This window comes from Cydia fagiglandana, chromosome 3, assembly GCF_963556715.1.
Source record: "Cydia fagiglandana chromosome 3, ilCydFagi1.1, whole genome shotgun sequence".
NCBI lineage: Eukaryota > Metazoa > Arthropoda > Insecta > Lepidoptera > Tortricidae > Cydia > Cydia fagiglandana.
In genome coordinates, this window is record NC_085934.1 from 8,998,630 (window position 1) to 9,019,131 (window position 20,502).

The 20,502-nt window shown below is 39.3% G+C and overlaps 1 protein-coding gene across 1 annotated transcript in view; it reads left to right on the forward strand.

Annotated features, from left to right (window-relative positions):
* Positions 1 to 20,502, forward strand: part of LOC134680436 (trichohyalin-like) — a 34,858-nt gene that overhangs the window by 12,148 nt on the left and 2,208 nt on the right. Inside the window, exons 5-7 of the mRNA XM_063539568.1 lie at positions 14,067 to 14,171; positions 14,578 to 14,755; positions 15,376 to 15,514. Of these exons, the coding sequence (XP_063395638.1) occupies positions 14,067 to 14,171; positions 14,578 to 14,755; positions 15,376 to 15,514 (422 nt within the window). The remainder of the gene's footprint in view (positions 1 to 14,066; positions 14,172 to 14,577; positions 14,756 to 15,375; positions 15,515 to 20,502) is intronic.

Consider the following 20,502-nt stretch of genomic DNA (forward strand, 5'->3'; position numbering starts at 1 on the left):
TCCACGCGCGCCAGTTGTTGCAGCCGGTAGTCCGTAAATAATTAAAAAATGCTTCGTTGCGTGATAATTAACTGCAACAGCCCAAAAATTGCAAGCACCCAAGGGCAAGGACATATTTCCTATCACATGTAAGTAATATTAAAACTATATTATGCGTAAGTAAATGAATTTTTAAGTATTTCAAGTTGTGATTCCAGTAATATACCTAAGGCCCGTGTGTATGACAAATCGTTACGATAATCGACAACGATTTGTCATACAGACGGTAGATAAAACTGCGCAGTTCGGACTGCACAGTTTTATCGTTACGTGTGTAGCCGGGGTAATAGGATTAGCCGTCGGGCTCTATTAGGAAGCTACGAACTATACTATACACGGTGTAACATGAGGAAACCGAATAATTTTAACCACGCATTTCTGAGGTCAAAAGAAGTAAAAAATGTAATATAAATTTAGGTCAATTTCGCCAAAAAAAAATTTTTTTGTTTTGTGTTTTCAATTTTTTGAATGTATTGTAACATTTGTAACAACACCAGTCATGGGACATATAAGAGGAAATTTGGAGTATTTATGATATTTCCCGTATACATGTAAATGGTCTACCGCTTAGCGTGTTAAAAGATGAAAGTCCTATCCGTCTTTCATGTTTTAGGCGTGTTGTATCAAAGATACAGCAATTAGTTTCCACATATTTAACAAATTAAAACTATGCTTTTTTTCTCCAGTCATGGACACCAAAGCTCCAGTAATGGGCCCCCGGTAATGGGCGTGGATCCAGTAATGGGCATTATAATGGCCATATACTGATAGAGATCAGTATAAAATATTGAAATGGGGAATAAGTTACGGCAAAAAAATAAATTTTTGGTATAAGCTTTTATCGCTGAATGTATTTTTCTTTCCACAGCCAATTATTATTGTATTAGATCCATCGAGACAATTCTAATATACCCAAACACAATTAGTTAGGGTTTATTGCGATAAAGTTCCCATGGCCACCTCCTGTCTCCATCATCAGATTAGGTCCATGTTATCATAATATTGCATTATCATCCGATTTGCATACTTAATTACATACTTACACAAAATTTCAACTGAATCGGAAATCGAAAAGTGGCTCAAATTCAGCTACCAAGATTGGACCCACACTAACTAACAGGGCAAGTTAAATAAAAGTTTGGAAAAACGATATTAATTTATCCGAAGTCCGAAAATACCTCCTGGGCCCAGTTTTATAAAGTTACAAGTTACAAGTTTACAGGCGTTTACTGGCAACATTTCCTCCGTTTTTTACAATTTGCGTTTTATAAAAGTACCGTGTTACAATTTTACAGGTTACAGGTACAAGTGCCTGTAGCTCAACCATAGACGAAAATATGGGAGATTAATAGTTTTAAACTCATAATCGAACAAGCGTTTTATAAAAATATTGTAAATTACAAGTGTAGATTGGTAAACTTGTAAGAAAAACTGACATACGTCTTGAGTCCTGTAACAGCACAACAGCAGCTACTTGTAGTGTGTCTGATTCGCTCTTTTGCTCGTAATTCTTAAGTTTAATTAAAGTTATTCTTTTTATGAGAGATTTTAAACTTTACTCATTATTGTTAGGCACTAACGCCAAAGATTGCGCCAGGGCAAGCATACTTTTCCATGCACTGACCTTATCAGTTTTTGTTAATGTATCTGAAATATATAGTAAATAGGAAATGAAGTGGCAATATGTTTGATATTGATTTTATTGATGATTCGTTTTATTTTATCTACTAGGAAACGGAAAGGGATTGGTGCCGATATTTGTCGTTGATTTATTAGCATTCGTCTCTTTATTTAAGTATAGTGCATTCACATTATGGTAAAGTGTACTATTCATAATTTTCGATACACAGCGTACTTATCTTTGAGCCACTACCGAAACGATACATTGTAATGTGAAACAGTACTTATTTACTTATTAGGTAAATATTTCATTAAATCTAACTTAATCTGAATCTGAAAACGGCCCGAAAAGTATATCCTTGGCATCAAACACCGCTCTCAACCACTCGATTTCTCCTTCATTTCTGGCCATTTTTCCAATACTTAACAGCAAACAATAACACAGCATTTAGTAGAGCACAGAGTATCTATGAATTCTATGACAGACATTTTTTTTAAATAGTGATGTCCTTCGCACCTGTAAATTTCACATGTAATCGAGATTGACCGTGGTGCTTTACAACTGTAATTATCTATGTGTATTTATAAAACACCTGTAGCCGTACACAGTGCATTACAGGTGCCTGTAGCCTGTACTCTTGTAACCTGTAACTTGTAACTTTATAAAACTGGGCCCCTGATTGACATATTTCGTAACTATATTTTACTTCTGTATTGTTTAAACATGAAATTATGGCATGGCAAGCCTCATTCTGTCAATTGTCCCATCATAGGAGGTACGCAGTTTTACAGCTCCTATAATTGGATTGGGCCAAATACCACTATTTTTTTTACATCTGTGAAGTCACAACATAGTGTGTTGTATACCTTATCTCATGGTAAATGCAATTAACAAAACACATTCTAGTTTTCATCAAGTATTAATTAATTGAAATTTAATAAATTAACTCACCTCTCTTAGCGAAGTTGTTAAGAATTCGTAGTGGTATTTTTTTTCAGTGACACCGACAACTTTTGGGTTGACGCCAATTTCTTAAAAAGCAACCAAATTTAATGAAACTTCAAACTGAAATAGCTCTAGGGCTCTTATTTATGATAATATACTGCCAGTGTTTATAAACTACTTTTAGATACTTATTTTAGAGGAATTATGTTTTTTTGTCCCATTACTGGTTCCACGTCCATTATAGGGTATATTACTATATTTGTACATAAAAAATAAATGTTATTGGTAAACTTGTCGCTTAAAATTGATTTTTACATTTATTTTTCGTAGAACCTACTTTTTGCAAAGTGTTACTTGTCACTTTTTGACATCTATCAATAAGGATAATTTAGACTACGTCCCATAGCAGCAACATCACCATCAAAAAGGCCTTTAACACTATGTAACAATAAAAACTTGTTTTTTTTTTTTTAAATTAATAATATTTTGAAACTAGGCGAATTTCAAATAAGTTTAAAGGACATTTTTGTCTCTAAATATGATCAGGAATACGCTGTTAAAATTATTCGGTTTACTCATGTTACACCGTGTATGTTCTTGTGAATAAACGTTCATTCATTCATTAAATCGTTTTTTCGCCCCCGAAAACCCCCATATAGCAAATTTCATCGAAATCGTTAGAGCCGTTTGGCTGCCTATTGCGACTGGGTGCGACATACTGTAGGGGAAACTGTTGTACCTTGGACATAGTTTTACCTCGGACCGATGGTCATTCGTCCGGAGAACGGGCTGCCGAGATGGGCCAAAAATACAAAGTTGATAGCAAGTTATAATGTCGGTAGATAAAGTGCAATTTCAGATATTTTTGAGCGAAACGACCTGGTGAAAATAAGCAAATGTACAGTCAGCAGTCAGTTAAATATCGTAATATAACTTTGTTGCCATAGAAATAAGGATGTGTCCCGATATAGTGGCGGAATATTGAGATACAAAAGTGGCTAAGCTTACATTCGCTCGGACATTTCGAGAGTTTGGGAGAGGATCGTGCCGTGAGGAGAGCGTACTTGGGACAACGAAATGGGTGACGCCCAATTCGACGTCATAGGTTCCGCTGGAACAACGTTGTTGCTCAAGATCTGCTTATCCTCGGCCATGGCGACTGGCGAGAGCTATCGCAAGACAGAGAAACATGGTGTGATCTGGTGTCGGAGGCCAGGACTCACATAATTAACCGTAGTAAGTAATGTTAGTATTCAGAAAGGGAAATGGGGATACTTCACGCCACGTACTTTTGATACAAACGTACGTAACGTTTGTATCAAAAGTACGTGGCGATTTATGGGCGGTGGTCGTCCATATTCGTCTTAAGGCGGAAATTAATCTAATGAACGTTTTTGCCGTTAGGCTTATAAAAATAAATAATGATTTTATGTTGAAACGAGTTTTAAATAAATAACTACGTAGATGAAAAAATACAATCTTGCCTTTTATCAAATCACATCATTTTTTTCAGATAATTTGCGAATTAAGTTATCCAAATAACGGCTACAAATAAGAAATCTCTACCACAACTAGGAAAATACCTGGGATAACTAGGGGCAAGTTCTAGGGATTTGATACCGATAAAAAAGATGTCGATATAATTAAATTCATACATGTGCTGTGCTCATACCCTTAATTTCTCATATAACGCATAAAACTTGAAAAATATGTCATTTAATTAACTTTAATATCCTTATACGTAACCGGATCCGGTCCGGCCGGATCCGGCTGGATTGAAAATCAATCCGGTTTGCAATCCCTAATGTGCTCATTGAACATTCTCGATTACTATAAAAAGGTTTAGCAGTTTAAAGTGGGTATTTTCATCTAGACGGCAATCATTAATACTGACGAATATGGAAAAAATACTGATTGCATATTATGAAAACTATTTTGAAATAAACATATACCTACACGTTTTAATTTGTTTATTTTTTATTTAAAAATGAGGAAAAAATAAGTAATACTTATTTATTTATGTCGAATAACATTTAGATGTTAAAAGTAATGTCGCTATATTTTTTTGTCGATAATATATTTTGCTACATCACTTTCGTATAGATGCCCCGAGTTATCCCAGGTATGGTTATGAACCCTGGCAGGGTTGACACACTCTTTATTTCATTTACGCGAGCGGAGCTGCGGGCCCGTCTAGTAGATGATAAAACTTATTATAATAAGCTTTCTAAAGTTAAGTTAATTAGCTCATCAATTCAGCTTCATCTCAATTGGAAGTGCTTTTACGAAGCTTACTCGTCCAAAAAGTTGCTTTGTTGTATATTGTCGGACACCGAAAATATGTTGTACCTTGGCCCGTACTTGCTTCTACTGTAAATATTTGTTTTAAACTTAAGGTTTCATATTTGCCGTATTTCTAATTATTAGTTATATGCGTTATAAGTTACCAAGTTATCGATCTTAGAAAGTATGCCTAAACTGATTTAGGCAAAAATAAAAAATGACCATTGCTAAGTATATTTTTCTAAGGTAATTGTTCTAGAAAAATCTATTCAATGGCGTAAATATGCTAAAAATATCTGTGATTTAATATATAAATATTATTTCTATGATTATATTATAAACATTAAAGTTACATAATAAAATATAAATAAATTAATTAATTAAAGTTAATTACAAAAAAAACACACCTTAAAAAAATGTTAATTCTACACGTATATCGAATTCTACACTTAACCTAAAATAACCTCCCCTGCATCGTACCTGGCTCAAAGGTCCCCATAATGCCTGCAGCATTCCCCCGCTGCACTGCTATGGAGACCTGTTGGACCAAGTACGACCCAGAACGAGGATCCCCACCCCTCTCCCGCAAACGCCGGCCCAATTCCCTAAATACTTGGCGGACTTCCCTACCCCACGGCCTCGTGGTCTCTACAGCCACCGGCACAAAATCGTACGCCGATGCCAGAGCGGAGTATTTAGCGTGTTTCTGCTTAGCAGCAGTCTCCGCCGCTGCACCAGCACGACGCACGGTCTGCCCCAAATGAGATGCAGCGAAGGTGCTTACGCAAGTGGCATCCCACAAGAGGCAGCGCCCTCTCCGCCACTGAACCAAAGTCAGGCCGTCCGGCCTCTTCCCATCCGTGCGGCTGAGGCCAGGCGGCTCCAAAACACAAGGCAAGTTCGCAGAAACCATGGCCCGCCGCACAATCTCATTGATAGAGTGGTGCCTCGGAAAACGACCAGCGCGCCGTCTACAACTCAGGCCATGATGTCCGTTCTCCGCCACCCATGCCCCGCAGCCACAGCGGTGGGGCTCACATACTTTTGCTCCCATGCAATCTGAGTGCCACCGCTATTCTCAGGGAGTCATTATCTAGCATGGTACCCAGCTGAGGTGAGGGCAGAGCATGGAGCCACGCCCCTGATTCCGGCTCCAGGATGGCTTTGAGACGCGCTAGATCTACTCCCAAAGCACCAGACACCAAAGAACTGTATGCGTGCTTACTCCACACGTCGTCCCATTCCCCGTTGTACGGTAGGGTTCTGAGGCCGCAAATCGCCCGGGACTGTTACCGACCATCTTGCCAGCGCCTCGGTTACAAATGGTACCGGGAAATTGCCACCATCCAAAGAATAAATGCGAATGACAAGACCCTCAGTTCCATATGAAGACGCCAGAAACGCCACTAGTCCCATATCCTCCACGCGACGAATCCCCAAGCCACCATATCGAATAGGGAGCGCCGCCTGAAACCACTGTGTTTCACTGAGCTCCACGTTCAAAACCAGCTCCAAGGTCAACTTCAACTGCCTATCCAACTCCCTTGCTTCGTTGACAAAAAGCCACGACGGAGACGTCCTCAAAAGATATGTCATCCGCGGCGTGGCAAAACAATTACGCAACAAAGTTAAGGTAACATATTGGGACGACAGGCACCCCAAGTGACCTCGGACTGCCTCAAGAGCCTCTCTCTTAGTATTCAGAGCTGCACTGACACCATCTGGAAATATATTTATTATAAATAAATTTAGTAATTAAAATTATGATGTCCGAGGTACAACGGGAAATTACCAAGGTACATCAGGGGTGTTGTTCCTTGGACACTTTTCCCTTTTTTAGGGTTCCGTACCCAAAGGGTAAAACGGGACCCTATTACTAAGACTTCGCTGTCCGTCCGTCCGTCCGTCCGTCCGTCCGTCTGTCTGTCACCAGGCTGTATCTCACGAACGTGATAGCTAGACAGTTGAAATTTTCACAGATGATGTATTTCTGTTGCCGCTATAACAACAAATACTAAAAACAGAATAAAATAAAGATTTATGGTACGGAACCCTTCGTGCGCGAGTCCGACTCGCACTTGCCCGGTTTTTTTTTCGTCAACGTATCCCATCAAAATAAATAATTTAATCATTAAATCGTGCCCGGGAGGCACGAGAGCTTTTCAGGGAACTTGGAAAGCGCCTCAGAGAAAAGGGGAATGACCCCCGTTCTGAGTCATGGCTTGTCCAACAGGTCTCCATCGCCATACAGCGGGGTAACGCTACTAGTGTGATGGGGACCTTTGGACCCGGCATGGCTCAGAACGGGTTTTAGTTTGTTAAGTTTTATCTATATACATAATATGTAAAATTGAATAAATAAATACAAGTTTCATCATTAAATTTTATATCATATTAGATAGTTTATTAATGTATCTTATAATATTCGGATAAAAAATAATTCTGCAGCCTTTAGTATTTTTCTAAAATTCATAAAAGAAAAAACTGTCCGAGGCAGAACAGCTTCCCCTCCTCTCTTCTCTTGTCCTCGATAGGCAAACCATCAACTTCATGTTCATACTAACTACACAAACCTTAAGCTAACATAACCTTATTATGGTATACAAACTAACGATATCGATGACGTTAACTTGACACGTTTGATTTGAATGAATTAATTTATAGATGTTTTTTATTTTATTTTGATAATGAAGCTAGTACTAATTATATTTTCTTAAACATTTTGCATCTCGTATTTGGTTTGGTGGTACTAAACGTAAACAGTATCAGGCGAGATCATCTTTAGCGTAGGGAGGAGTTTGAGTTTTTAAGATAATTTTGGTATATACTTAGAAAATCGAATTTTCGTAGTGTTTCTGGCGGTAAAATGTCGAAAGGCCAAAAAGCCACCCAGGTTAGTATTAGTATTTAGTACCTAATGAACTTACAAATATATACAGGGTGGCCAAATAAGAGGTATACACTTTATTTTTGAAATTTTATTCTATAAAATATAAAACATATTAAGTATTCCTTGTTAAATATAATATGTAGGGTCAGCAATTACACATGGAAAATAATGTCAGACAAATGTCCACCTCTAGCAGCATGGCAGATGCGAACCCTTTTCATCGCGTTTTTCATCACTTTTTCACACATTTCTGGCGTTATCTCAGCGACAGTGTTTCGAATATTTTGTTTTAATTGCTGAAGGTTCGTTGGCCTATTAGCATAGACACGTCCCTTTAGATAGCCCCACAGAAAAAAGTCACGAGCTGTTAAATCAGGCGATCTTAGGGGCCAGTCAATGTCACCGTTTCTCGAAATTAATCGACCGGGAAACGTTATTTTTAATGTTTCTATTGCGTTTTAATGATTAAAACACGTTGTTCCGTCGTAAAACGCTCCATAATAAATTTGCCGTATCTACACAAACTAATTTTCATGCAATAACTGTCATATTTACCGCCAAAATAAAAAGGCGGCAAAAAAAAGTTGTATACCTCTAAGTATATTGGCCACCCTGTATAATACCCAGTGGCGTAGCTAGGGGGGGGGGGGCGGTCCGCCCTGGGTTTCACCCGTATAGGGGTGACACCCGGCCTGAACGTGAACATCAGTAGTGTCATCTATAAAAAACCGGCCAAGTGCGAGTCCTCCTCCTCGCGTCGGTTTCCTCAATGCTGAGGGTCGTGACCATCTCGTCGAAATAGTTTTGTGTGGACCACTCGGCGCCACACACTTCTATCTGCTGCCTCGTGAAGAGCGTCGTGTACTGTGGTGTCGAGGGTGGTGCGAACCTGGTCAGTCCAACGTATCGGGCTTCTGCCCCTAGGTCTGTTTCCTTCCACTTTGCCAGTGACCACTAATTTTTCAAGATTATCGCTGCTTTTCCTGGCTATGTGTCCGAAGTACTCCAGAATCCTTCGTAGGCAGGTGGTAGAAAGTCTCGTCTGGATCTTGAGCTCCTGAAGAATCGATACATTGGTGCGATGTGCTGTCCAGGGAATCCCCAGCATCCTGCGCCAGCACCACATCTCAAAAGCATCAATGCGGTCACGGTCGGCTTTCTTTAAGGTCCACGTCTCTGCGCCATATAAGAATATGGAGAACACCAAAGTGCGCACAAGGTTGGTCTTGGTTTTCAGGGTGATGCTCCTGTCCTTCCATATCTTTTGTAGCTGCGCCATAGCTCCTTTTGCCATCCCGATTCGACGTCGCACCTCAGCTTCGCAAGAGCCATTATTACTAATGCTTGAGCCCAGGTATGTGAAGTTGTCAACTACCTCCAAGTCAAGTGTTCCGGTGAGCTCAAGCTTGCCTGTGCGATTTACGACCATTATCTTCGTCTTGGATCTATTTATAGAGAGCCCTAGTTCTCCGCTTATGCGTTCCATCCTATCCAATAAGGTGGCCATCTCAATCTCATCTGACGCTAGTAAGGTGGTGTCGTCAGCATAACGCAAATTGTGAATTTTGCGTCCACCAACGGCAATTCCTCCTCCCCAGCCATCGCATGTACGCCTCACTATGTACTCACCGTATATATTGAATAGGATGGGCGATAGGATACAGCCTTGACGAACTCCTTTTTCAAAACTGAATGGTTTGGATATTGTACCGTCGATCCTCACCATTCCTTGGCTATTGTGGTATAGTGACTGCAGAAGCGCGGTTAAATGATGAGGTACACCCAGTTCTGATAAGACTCTCCATAGACAGTCCCAATTGACACAGTCGAAAGCTTTGCTATAGTCGACGAAGCACATTATGACCGGCGTGTCAAACTCATAGCATTTCTCCACGATTTGCCTGATGTTAAGAATTTGTTCACGGGTGCCTTTTCCCTTTACAAAGCCAGCCTGTTCCTGTGGGATCTGCCAGTCGAGATAATAGCGAATACGGTTGTTTATAATGTGTAACAGGACTTTGCTAGCGTGGGATATTAGCGCGAGTGTGCGATAGTTATCGCATTTTTTGGTCGAGCCCTTTTTGTGAAGTGGAAGGATAATCGACTGAGTCCAAGCCTTAGGCCACTCGCCATTTCGCCATACGTGGTTGCAGATGTTGTGCACTGTGTCAACGCCTTTTTCACCCAGAGACTTAAGCACTTCCGCTGTGATTTGATCTGGACCTGGCGCTTTCTTAGTCTTTAACGATTCAATGGCTGCTACTATCTCCGAGCGTAGGATATCGGGTTCCAGGTCCAAAACAGACCAGTTCACACGGACATTAAGGGGATCTGCTGTGTTGGGCTTTTTGTACAGCTGCTCGCAGTAGCGACGCCATCTTTCGGCAATAGTGTCTAACTCGTGCAGTGGTTTCCCATCGCTATCCTCGATGACCCACACTTTGGGCTTAAATTGCCTACTTAGCAGGCGAACTTTTTTAAACAGGTCTGAGGTCTGCTGTCTCATCGCGTGGGTTTCCACTTCAAGACATATGCTAGCAATGAAGTTATTCTTGTCTTTGCGGCATTCCTTTTTGATGGCCCGACACAAGTTTGAATATTCCTTCATTACGTCAGAGTTCTGCAGCCCTCTCACTTTAAGTTCCTTTCTCCTTTGTATGAGTTCCCACGTGTGGTCGGTTATCCAAGCTGTTTTCTTGCGGTCCTTCTTTCGCTTCGAGACAATTTCACTTAGAGACTCATTAATTCTATCTTCCAGATTTCTCCAGAGAGTATCGGCGTCTGCCGTCATTGGTGTTGGGTTCTCAGCGAGTCTGCCTTCGATGATATCTTGGAAATGTAGGCGCTCTATAGGGTTTAAAACTCTGGGTGTTGGTCGTGAGCTGTTATTGTTCATCGCTTTAAGGCGCAGGGATAGGCTAGCGACAAGCAGTATGTGGTCGGATCCACATTCAGCACCGGGGAAAGTCTTCGTATTAGTTATGGAAGACCTCCAGCGGGTGTTTATCATTATATAATCAATTTGGTTCCTGTATCGATCGCCTGGAGATCTCCATGTATAAAGGCGTCTATGGTGGTGCTGAAAATGGGTGTTCATGATACTCAGTCTCCTGCCAACGCAAAAATCAATGAGTTTTTGGCCGCGATCATTCCTGGTGCCTAGACCATATCTGCCGATGGTGTCGCTGATGGCGCTGTCCGGTCTCATGTTGCCAACCTTCGCCACCAAGTGCGAGTAGGACTCGCTTTTCTAGGGTTCCGTACATAAGTCCGACTCACGCTTAACTGCACATTTCTAATGGCTCCTCTTCACGTTGGCCCAAAGCCAACGCCAACGAGGGATGCAACCATGCGGTAGAATGAGATAGCAATACCACTTGCTCCCTCTAACGCATAAATGCGTCCCTCGTTGGCGTTGGCGTTGGCCCAACGTGAAGAGGAGCCATAATAGGTTTTCCTGTCATCTATAGGTAAAGAACTATTTTGAGTATTTTTTTCAAAATTTTAGATCCAGTACTTTCGGCATAGACTAGGAATCCTCTAGACCGAGTTTAGAGCAATTATATCATGCAACCGATGATGCCAAAAATGCGGGGGTGCGCGGGACGAGGTGGAGGGGGTGCCGTTCAAAGACACGGACGTCACACAAAGGCACTTTCGACTCGAACATGGAGTAAAATTACCGTATGCGTGGCAGAGGGGGTAGCGCGACTATGCTCAGTCTGGAGAGGGGGGGGGGGATAGTAATTTTTTGGCTATTTTCTTAAATAACTTCGAACCTATGTATTTTAAAACTAAAAAAAAATATGTCCATCTTTGGGTCACTAATTTACATATGTGTACCAAATTCCAACTTAATTGGTCCAGTAGATTCCGAGAAAATATTAGGCTGTGACAGACGGACAGACGCAATATTATAGTGATCCTATAAGGGTTCCGTTTTTCCTTTTGAGGTACGGAACCCTAAAAATTCATAAAACTGGCAGATTGCGCAATCGCCATTAATGAAATAAATAAATAATAATAATAGAGATTTTGACAGTATATTCCTGATCATATTTAAAGAGTAAAAACGTCCTATAAACTGTTTTGGAATTAGCCTAGTTTCAGAGTCCAGTACAGCCAGCTAAAAAAATATCTTTTTATTGTTACTTAGTCCAAAATGTTTTTTTTTATGGCGATATTATTGCTAATATGGGACCTAGTCCAAATATCCTTATTGATAGAATGTAAAAAAGTGACATAAGTACACTTTGAAAAAACCGGCCAAGTGCGAGTCGGACTCGCGTTCCAAGGTTTCCGTACATTACACAATTTTTTTTATGTGAAACGTGAGTGAAACGTCTTTAAAAAATCCGTAGGGGTCGGATCAGAAACTAAGTAATTAAGTCTGACTCACGCTTGACTGTAGATTTCTAATAGGTTTTCCTGTTATATATTTTTTTCAAAATTTTAGACCTGGTAGTTTCGGAGATAAAGGGGCCAAAGGGGGGGAATGGTCATTTTTTGCCTATTTTCTTGAATTACTTCTAAACTGTTTATACGAAAATTATTAAAAAAATATATATTTGAAATCCTTACAATAATAATTTCTCATTTATCCCCCAAAAGTGGCCCCCATGTTTAAAATTCATTTGTTTACGTTGCATGTCCGTCTTTGGGTCACAAACTTACATATATGTACCAAATTTCAACTTAATTGGTCCAGTAGTTCCGGAGAAAATCGGCTGTCACAGATGGACAGACGCACGAGTGATCCTATAAGGGTTCCGTTTTTTCCTTTTGAGGTACGGAACCCTATAAACTAGGTTTTACAAAAAAAGTTAATATTCTTTTTGAGTGATAATTTTACAAATAGCATTTATATTTTATGTACTTACGTACAAAAAATCGAAAAAAGTTTTTTTTTGCGATATTGACGTAAACTCATTTAATATTTTTTCCTTCTTTTGGCCTCGGAAATGCGTGGTTAAAATCTCTCGGGTTCCTCGAGGGCACCTGGTATCTGGTATGTAACAATAATATGTTGGCGCCTCGAAGGTTTTTTTTTAAATTCAGGACCATTGTAAAGGTTTTTTTCTTAAATTATGTGATTATTGCTGCAATTGACAAAAAAAAAGTTTAAATTATTTTTGGGTGAGATTTACAAATTATGGCATTTACAATTTATGTACAAATACCTACGTACACCAAATCGAAAAACTATTTTTTGGCGATATTGACGTAAACTCTTTTACTATTTTTTCCTTATTTTGGCCTCAGAAATGCGTGGTTAAAATCTCTCTGGTTCCTCGTGGACACCTGGTATGTACCTAAGAATAATCAGTTGGCTCCATGTAGGATTTTTAGGGTTCCGTACCCAAAGGGTAAAACGGGACCCTATTACTACGCTGTCCGTCCGTCTGTCTGTCACCAGGCTGTATCTCACGAACCGTGATAGCTAGACAGTTGAAATTTTCTCAGATGATGTATTTCTGTTGCCGCTATAACAACAAATACTAAAAACAGAATAAAATAAAGATTTAAATGGGGCTCCCATACAACAAACGTGATTTTTGACCAAAGTTAAGCAACGTCGGGAGTGATCAGTACTTGGATGGGTGACCGTTTTTTTTTTTGCTTTTTTTGTTTTGTTTTTTTGCATTGTGGTACGGAACCCTTCGTGCGCGAGTCCGACTCGCACTTGCCCGGTTTTTTTTATTTAGTACGGCTACCATCAGTTTGGCCTGACATTTATAAACGAAATCGTGAACGTAAGTAATTTACTTTCTATGCATCTCGCTCGTACTGAAATATTATTAGTGCGAAAGAGATATATAGAAAATAAATTACGTTCGCGATAGCGTTTATGTCAATGCCAAACTGATGGTAGCCGTACAGAAACGTTTTTTTATTAAGTGATTATTTCTGTAATATACCTATATATTTTACAATTTTTATTGAATTTTGGGGTGACACCCACAATTTCCGCCCCGGGTACCACCCATGCTAGCTACGCCACTGATAATACCCACAATGTTTATGTCATCCAAGGGCAGCTAACTCACTGCCGACGATAAGGTCGATAAGATAAAAGCAAATGAATGATGCGATGAGTTTTTAATTTGCGCGCGTCTAAGGTTATAAGTAGGTATGTAAAAAAATCTTTAAAAAGTTTGTCGCCGGCAGTGTGGTTAGTTACCTAGTGCGGTTATTTTTTTCACAACATACTTATCACTAGTTGACATGGGAATAATAGCCCCCTGTTTTCAAATTGTAGGTACGTCCTTGACCTTTTAAGTTTTTCAGGTCAGCGAGGAACCTAATAAAGGTATAATAAAGTATACTTTATCCGATCGCACGTTCATCGAAAAGGGCTGGACTATGCTGCCCACGGAGAAAGTAGTTAGAAAGGTAATAATAAATTTGACGAAGGACTCAGTCTACATCGTACCAAGCCCGTATAAGTTCAATAACTAAAGGCCCCTGTACATATTGGGCCAGCGTGGGCCAGTCTGGGGGACGCATTTATGATATTGCTATCTCATAATTCTACCGCACGGCTGCGTCCCTTGGACCGGCCTGCGTTGGCCCAATATGTACAGGGGCCTTAAGAACTCGCATGATACTCCTTCAGTCACTTATTGTGTATGGCAAATAACATAACCATTAACCAATCTGATATGTACTTACCTACGTACCTAATGTACGTGTACGAGGTGCAACCGGGTTTTGGTACCGTGTTGAAAGTTGGAAATTAACATGTAGAATTCTTAGTGTCTCATTATTTACAATATTTACCCAAAAAATATATGTTTAGATGAACGTTTATCGCATGAGGCCAGCCAAGCCTGAGTTCGACTGGTTTGAGCACAATAAAAACAAAGGATTGCTGACATACGACTCCGGTGAAAAGTTTGCAGAGTTTGACGAGAACGGGCGCGGTCGCTGGTACTACAGGACTGGCAGATTAGCGCTGGATTATTACGACGCAGAAGGTTAACAACCAATAACCATTACACAATAAGGGCCAGTTGCACCAACCACAATTGACAGACTGATCAACGTCAGCCTACTATGAAACTTTCGTACATCAAAATTTAGCGAACTCTTTAACAATATACGAACAGTTTGGTGCAACCGGACCTAAATAATCTATTGATTGATATATTATACTACCCATCCGTATCAGTCGCCGCTGCTAATCGGAGTCAACGGACGCCTTTCTCCTCTACCAAGAATCTGAGCTGCTGTTATAGTCCAGTGGGAAATATTTATGGGATGGGAGTCCAAAGTTTTCTAATCTTCCTTTACTTTAGCTAGGTTATACAATATGTTATTAAATGCTCGAGTACCTGTTTAGGTAAGAAAGTAGTTACTTGGTGCACCCGGCTGTAAAATTCAATGGCCATTATATGGCTCCTCTACACGATGGGCCAACGCCGGCCACTCCAAGAGACGCATTTAGAGGGAGCAAGTGATATTGCTATCTCATTCTACCGCATGGCTGCGTCCCTTGGAGTGGCCGGCGTTGGCCCATCGTGTAGAGGAGCCATTACAAACGAATTAATCTGAAAGGACTTTAAGAAGCTTATCTACCTAGTTACGTTACTTTCAGAAACCAATGCTGGCCAGAGATTTGTTGTTTACAGCACCGGCCAACCCGATGAGCGGGGCCGATCGAGGCCGAGGACTCTTCTAGCAACCTTCGACTACTCAGGGAATGGCATCGTGTTTGACCATACTGGCAAAATACGGTAGTTACTCCTTTGAAGATTAATACTTGAGCTGGATTTATGTACGGTCGAACCATGGTCCAACCTTACATTGGACATTCTTAGCATAAACTACTACAGCTTGGCAAAAAAAAACCGGGCAAGTGCGAGTCGGACTCGCGCACGAAGGGTTCCGTACCATAATGCAAAAAAAAAACAAAAAAAGCAAAAAGAAAACGGTCACCCATCCAAGTACTGACCCCTCCCGACGTTGCTTAACTTTGGTCAAAAATCACGTTTGTTGTATGGGAGCCCCATTTAAATCTTTATTTTATTCTGTTTTTAGTATTTGTTGTTATAGCGGCAACAGAAATACATCATCTGTGAAAATTTCAACTGTCTAGCTATCACGGTTCGTGAGATACAGCCTGGTGACAGACGGACGGACGGACGGACGGACAGCGAAGTCTTAGTAATAGGGTCCCGTTTTACCCTTTGGGTACGGAACCCTAAAAAGAGTAGGTACTAGACATGTGCGCCGCGCCGCCGCCGCCGACGATTTTTCCACGCCGCCGCCGCCGATAAATTTGACCGGCGTATAATCGGCGTGGGAAATTTTGATACCTATCGTGTCTTATTCCATGTTGCGTAGTGAGCAGATAGTGTCAGAGGTATAATTTAAAGATCCTTATGCTTTTTCGCTTATTATTTGCCAGTGAAGCATATTAGCATAATTTTTGTTGTTGCGGTGTTAGCTGTGATAACGATTTAGCGTTAATTTAAACAAGATCTTGTTTCTGGATCTCAGGTTATTATTTGATATTTTATCGCACAGCTTTTTTGTAGAACGCATTTTGTTTTACATCAATATTCTCTTTATTGTCAATTTAATCAGTGAAATAAAGTCAAGAAAATAGCAGGTTCATATCCTAGGACATAAACATGCTATTTTCTTCTTAGAATCTCCAGCAAGCTGTAATTGCGTATTTTATGATTTCTCGTATGATTCTGGTGACACGCATGAGGGTCATCAACAAGACATCAATGTCATCATATGATAGATATGATTTGATTTATTTATCACATAATATACAATTTCATTTAAAAATACACACGATCAATTCTTAGTCATTTTATGGTGATTATCAGCTTCTTTTACTTAGTAATATATATTTCAATCAAAATTATAAAAGTCGGGTTAAAGCTTCGTAATAAGCTATACCTAAACAATGATACCTACTTATAGGAACTTAAATCACCAAATATCTTCACTAAGCTAGGAGTAAAGAAAACAAAGTAGACCTTAATAGGTATTCTATAAAACGGGACACTCCAAAGACATTCTGTTGAGCGAATCAACCGGCCAGATAAGTTTACTTTCGAAAACGACGATATATTTAGTCTTACATAGTTTTCTGTTCGGACAAATGTAAAGTATTCATCATTATATCGTAACAAATCCTAAGTGAGGCGACAGCTGCTGGGAAAAGTCAATATAGATTTAAGGCAACTTAAAGATTTTTTTGTTTAATTTGTATTTCGCTTAAAAGTAAGTAAAAATACTGCCTAAAATGTAGCGTTTTAAAGTATCCTTTTTAATTTAATATTTAAACATACCGTCGGTAACCATTAGGTAGGTATTGGTAATAAATGGTTGCCAAGTGACATGCCGGGATATAATTACCGGCAATAATTTAGAAAACACACATAATTTATGCTTTGGATAGCCTAGTAAATACTCAGAAGGCTTTAATGTAGAGTTTCTACAGCCACGTTCTCATGCAGTATCAAAAATTATGCCACGCCGATTTCACGCCGATCACGCCGCCGCCGCCGGTCAAAAAATCATCGGACGCCGCCGCCGATGATTTTGCCATCGGCGCACACCTCTAGTAGGTACCTAGAAATTAAAAAGTGGCAACACTGTAGTGTCGTCTCGTTTTCTTATATTAATTGGTTTGAAGGGACGGTACTATACAATGTTGCCACTTTTTAATGTCTACTCTTTTTTGCCAAGCTGTATGTACAATTTGTAAATTTGGTTAAATTTAGTTGAACCGCAAATTGCTAAAGAATAAATTTTCTCGACCGTAGTTTGGTATGTACATTTGCGCAAACAGGCCAGCCAGCGGCTGGAATAGCTCTGATGGTATCTGGACTATCTGGATCTTTTGCCAAGATGATAAATATTCAGGCCGCGTAGCCAAGATGGCGATCGCTTACGCTCCGTAGCGATCGAACGCAACTGTCACTGTCGCACTAATATGGAAGAGTGATAGAGAGACATAATGCTTTTCGTTGTCGAAGCGATAGCGATTGTAACCTTGGCTAGGCCGGCAGGTCAATTTAATTTAGGCGGTGAGATAAAGCTTTAGTCAGCGTGGGGCTACCCCATTCTACTAGAAGCTAGAAGAGATTACTTGTATTATGTGAGACATATTTCCCTTATAGTAGGAGATAGGAGATCCCACATATGGTCGACCTTCACCAATCTTTCTGACGGGTGAAACTATGAAAATATGAAAGAAAATATGTTCCAGTAGCTCTACTATGAGTTCCGTGAATGACAGTGAGAAGTGAAGATAGTGAGAAAGTTAAGGAAAATGTATGGAGTAATTGTACAGTGCCTCTACCGGTCACGTAAAGAACTAAAAATTTCAATTTGTACCATGAGTTACAAACGTTTTTACGCGAGTTTTCCATACTTGCCTAACTTCACACCTAAAACGCTCTCTTTCTAATTATATAATGAAAACTGAGCCAGAATTATTCTGCGTAAATACTTTACGCGAGTAAACGTGACAGATGTTATGGAAAAATACGTGCGTTTCCAACGTGACATTTCTGTCAACTTGTAAACACAACAAATACGCAGATTTTTCACGAATATTAATGCAATTTTCAACGTAATATGTATAAATTTATAACAGTACCTATGTGAACTTCAAGCAAAACTTTAAGGGATAAATCAATTAATAGTTCGATAAAAGGCTGATTTAGTACAAAGGTAATGAGTTATACTTGACATCATATTTTCCTATTTCTACTGCTACATTTGCGAAAATCACATTGCTTACGAGCAGTTTTTGGTTTTAGGCAAGAAGCTGATTGAAAACAACATTTCCCTGAAAACCCGGATTGCATCATGTATGCATGCGTATGCATGTAGAAGTTACATATGTATTAAGAATTAAGGCTCAATACAAGGAGCGGTACATAGACATGTTGCTGTTTTTGTTGCTGGGTGCACATAACACATAGTAAGAATATTTACACAAGAATTGCTATGTATTTTATTAAGCATTATTATCTTAAATTAAATAAAACATACAAATGTTCTGTGAGTTTATTTATTTTTCTTTACTAAGTATTATTTTATTTTCCGTTGTTCAAATTATTGTGTTTGGTAGGTACTCGTTTTTCATGTCAACTTGGTAACAGGAAATATAAAACTTTCTTCAAAAACTTTTGCTGGTGGTTCAGAATCTGAAAATTTAAAACACATTTATTGCCAAAAACCCGCTGCGTGGGTTCATTTTGTATTGGAAATGGGGCGCTTGGCTCAGAAATATACTCGAGATCATATAGGTACTATAAAATTAAGATCGCTATTAAGGTCATACGTAGGTCGTAGGGTCTGTGCGGAAAGAGAAGAGTCGTAGGTATAATGTATGGGCTCCCCTAAATTTCACGACTCTTCTCTTTCCGCACACTTTATTAGATAATGTTACTTAGCAGTAGGCGGTGCGGACTGAAGCGGACCATTATAATACATACCTATTTTAATATTTTAAGATTTCTTCTCATGTGTGTACTATTTTCATCAAACGTAATAAATATGTATATACCAAAAGTAGCCTGTATAATCGCGCCGTATACTTTGCTTCCTATTTTTTAACACGCAAAGTCATAATTTTAACTCGATTATTAATGATGTTTACGTAATTATCATATTTTGCAATTTTTGTCTTGAATACAATATATTTTAATTTATACATTGTTTACTAACATTGATGTGTTTATTATTTTCGTAACTATGGCAACGTCAAATCTTTAAAACATTGTAGAATGAAGGTTGAGTCAGTAACAAAGTGACAAAATTGGTCTTAGAGCATTGAATAACTGGAGTGGCCATTGAGTGCTTACTGTTAGGATTTAGGATTAGGGTTCCAAGCAGGAAAGAAAAGCTTGTTTTAACACCATATAGGTAATGTTTATTAATCTCAAGCAAAACTACATAGTAATGGCGTCTCATACGGGAAGAAAGAACACCTACATTTGTTTTATATTGACAACCGAATAAATCAAATATCATAGTCGTAGTAGTCTCGTAGGTATACTCTTTATTTTTTTGTTGACATTATTACTTACCCCTCTGCCGAAAAACACAATTGTGCAAACTTTTGTATGGACTGACATGGCTATTTGTACGTTACGTACAAATCATGTAGAAATAGCAATACATTTGACGTCCCCTCCCCCGCAAAAATCGGCAGACTGTTTTGTAAAGAAAATGACAGCGATGACATGTCCCTTCTAAATGCTCTTAGTGGATGGTAGAGGTAAGGAATACAATCTCCATGTAATTAATAATGAAAAAGTGTCCGTCAAAAACCTTAAGAGGGAAGTATACTACGTAATCGTCCATACAAAAAGAGAAAACGTTTTTCCACTTGTAAATACGAGTATCTTCCATTCTCCATGATTTTTAGTACGGTATTGATACAATGAAAAACTAGGTTTATGGGTTTTCTTTTTTTCGCTACTCTGGAGAGATTTAGAAAAAATATAATAGCTGACAGCGTGCCCACTTTTTGCAAATATTCTCCCATAAAGGAGTTTTCTCATAAAGTCATAAAGGATTCTCCTTACCTCTACCCTCCATATTCACGGCTACCATCAGTATATGTAACATTACTTTCTGTGCACTTGCACTAATATGCGAGAGCGAGATGCATAGATAGTAAATTACGTAGACGTGAGAAAATGTGTCAATTTTCTTATTTAGTGCTTTAAGTGAGTCCTAGAGG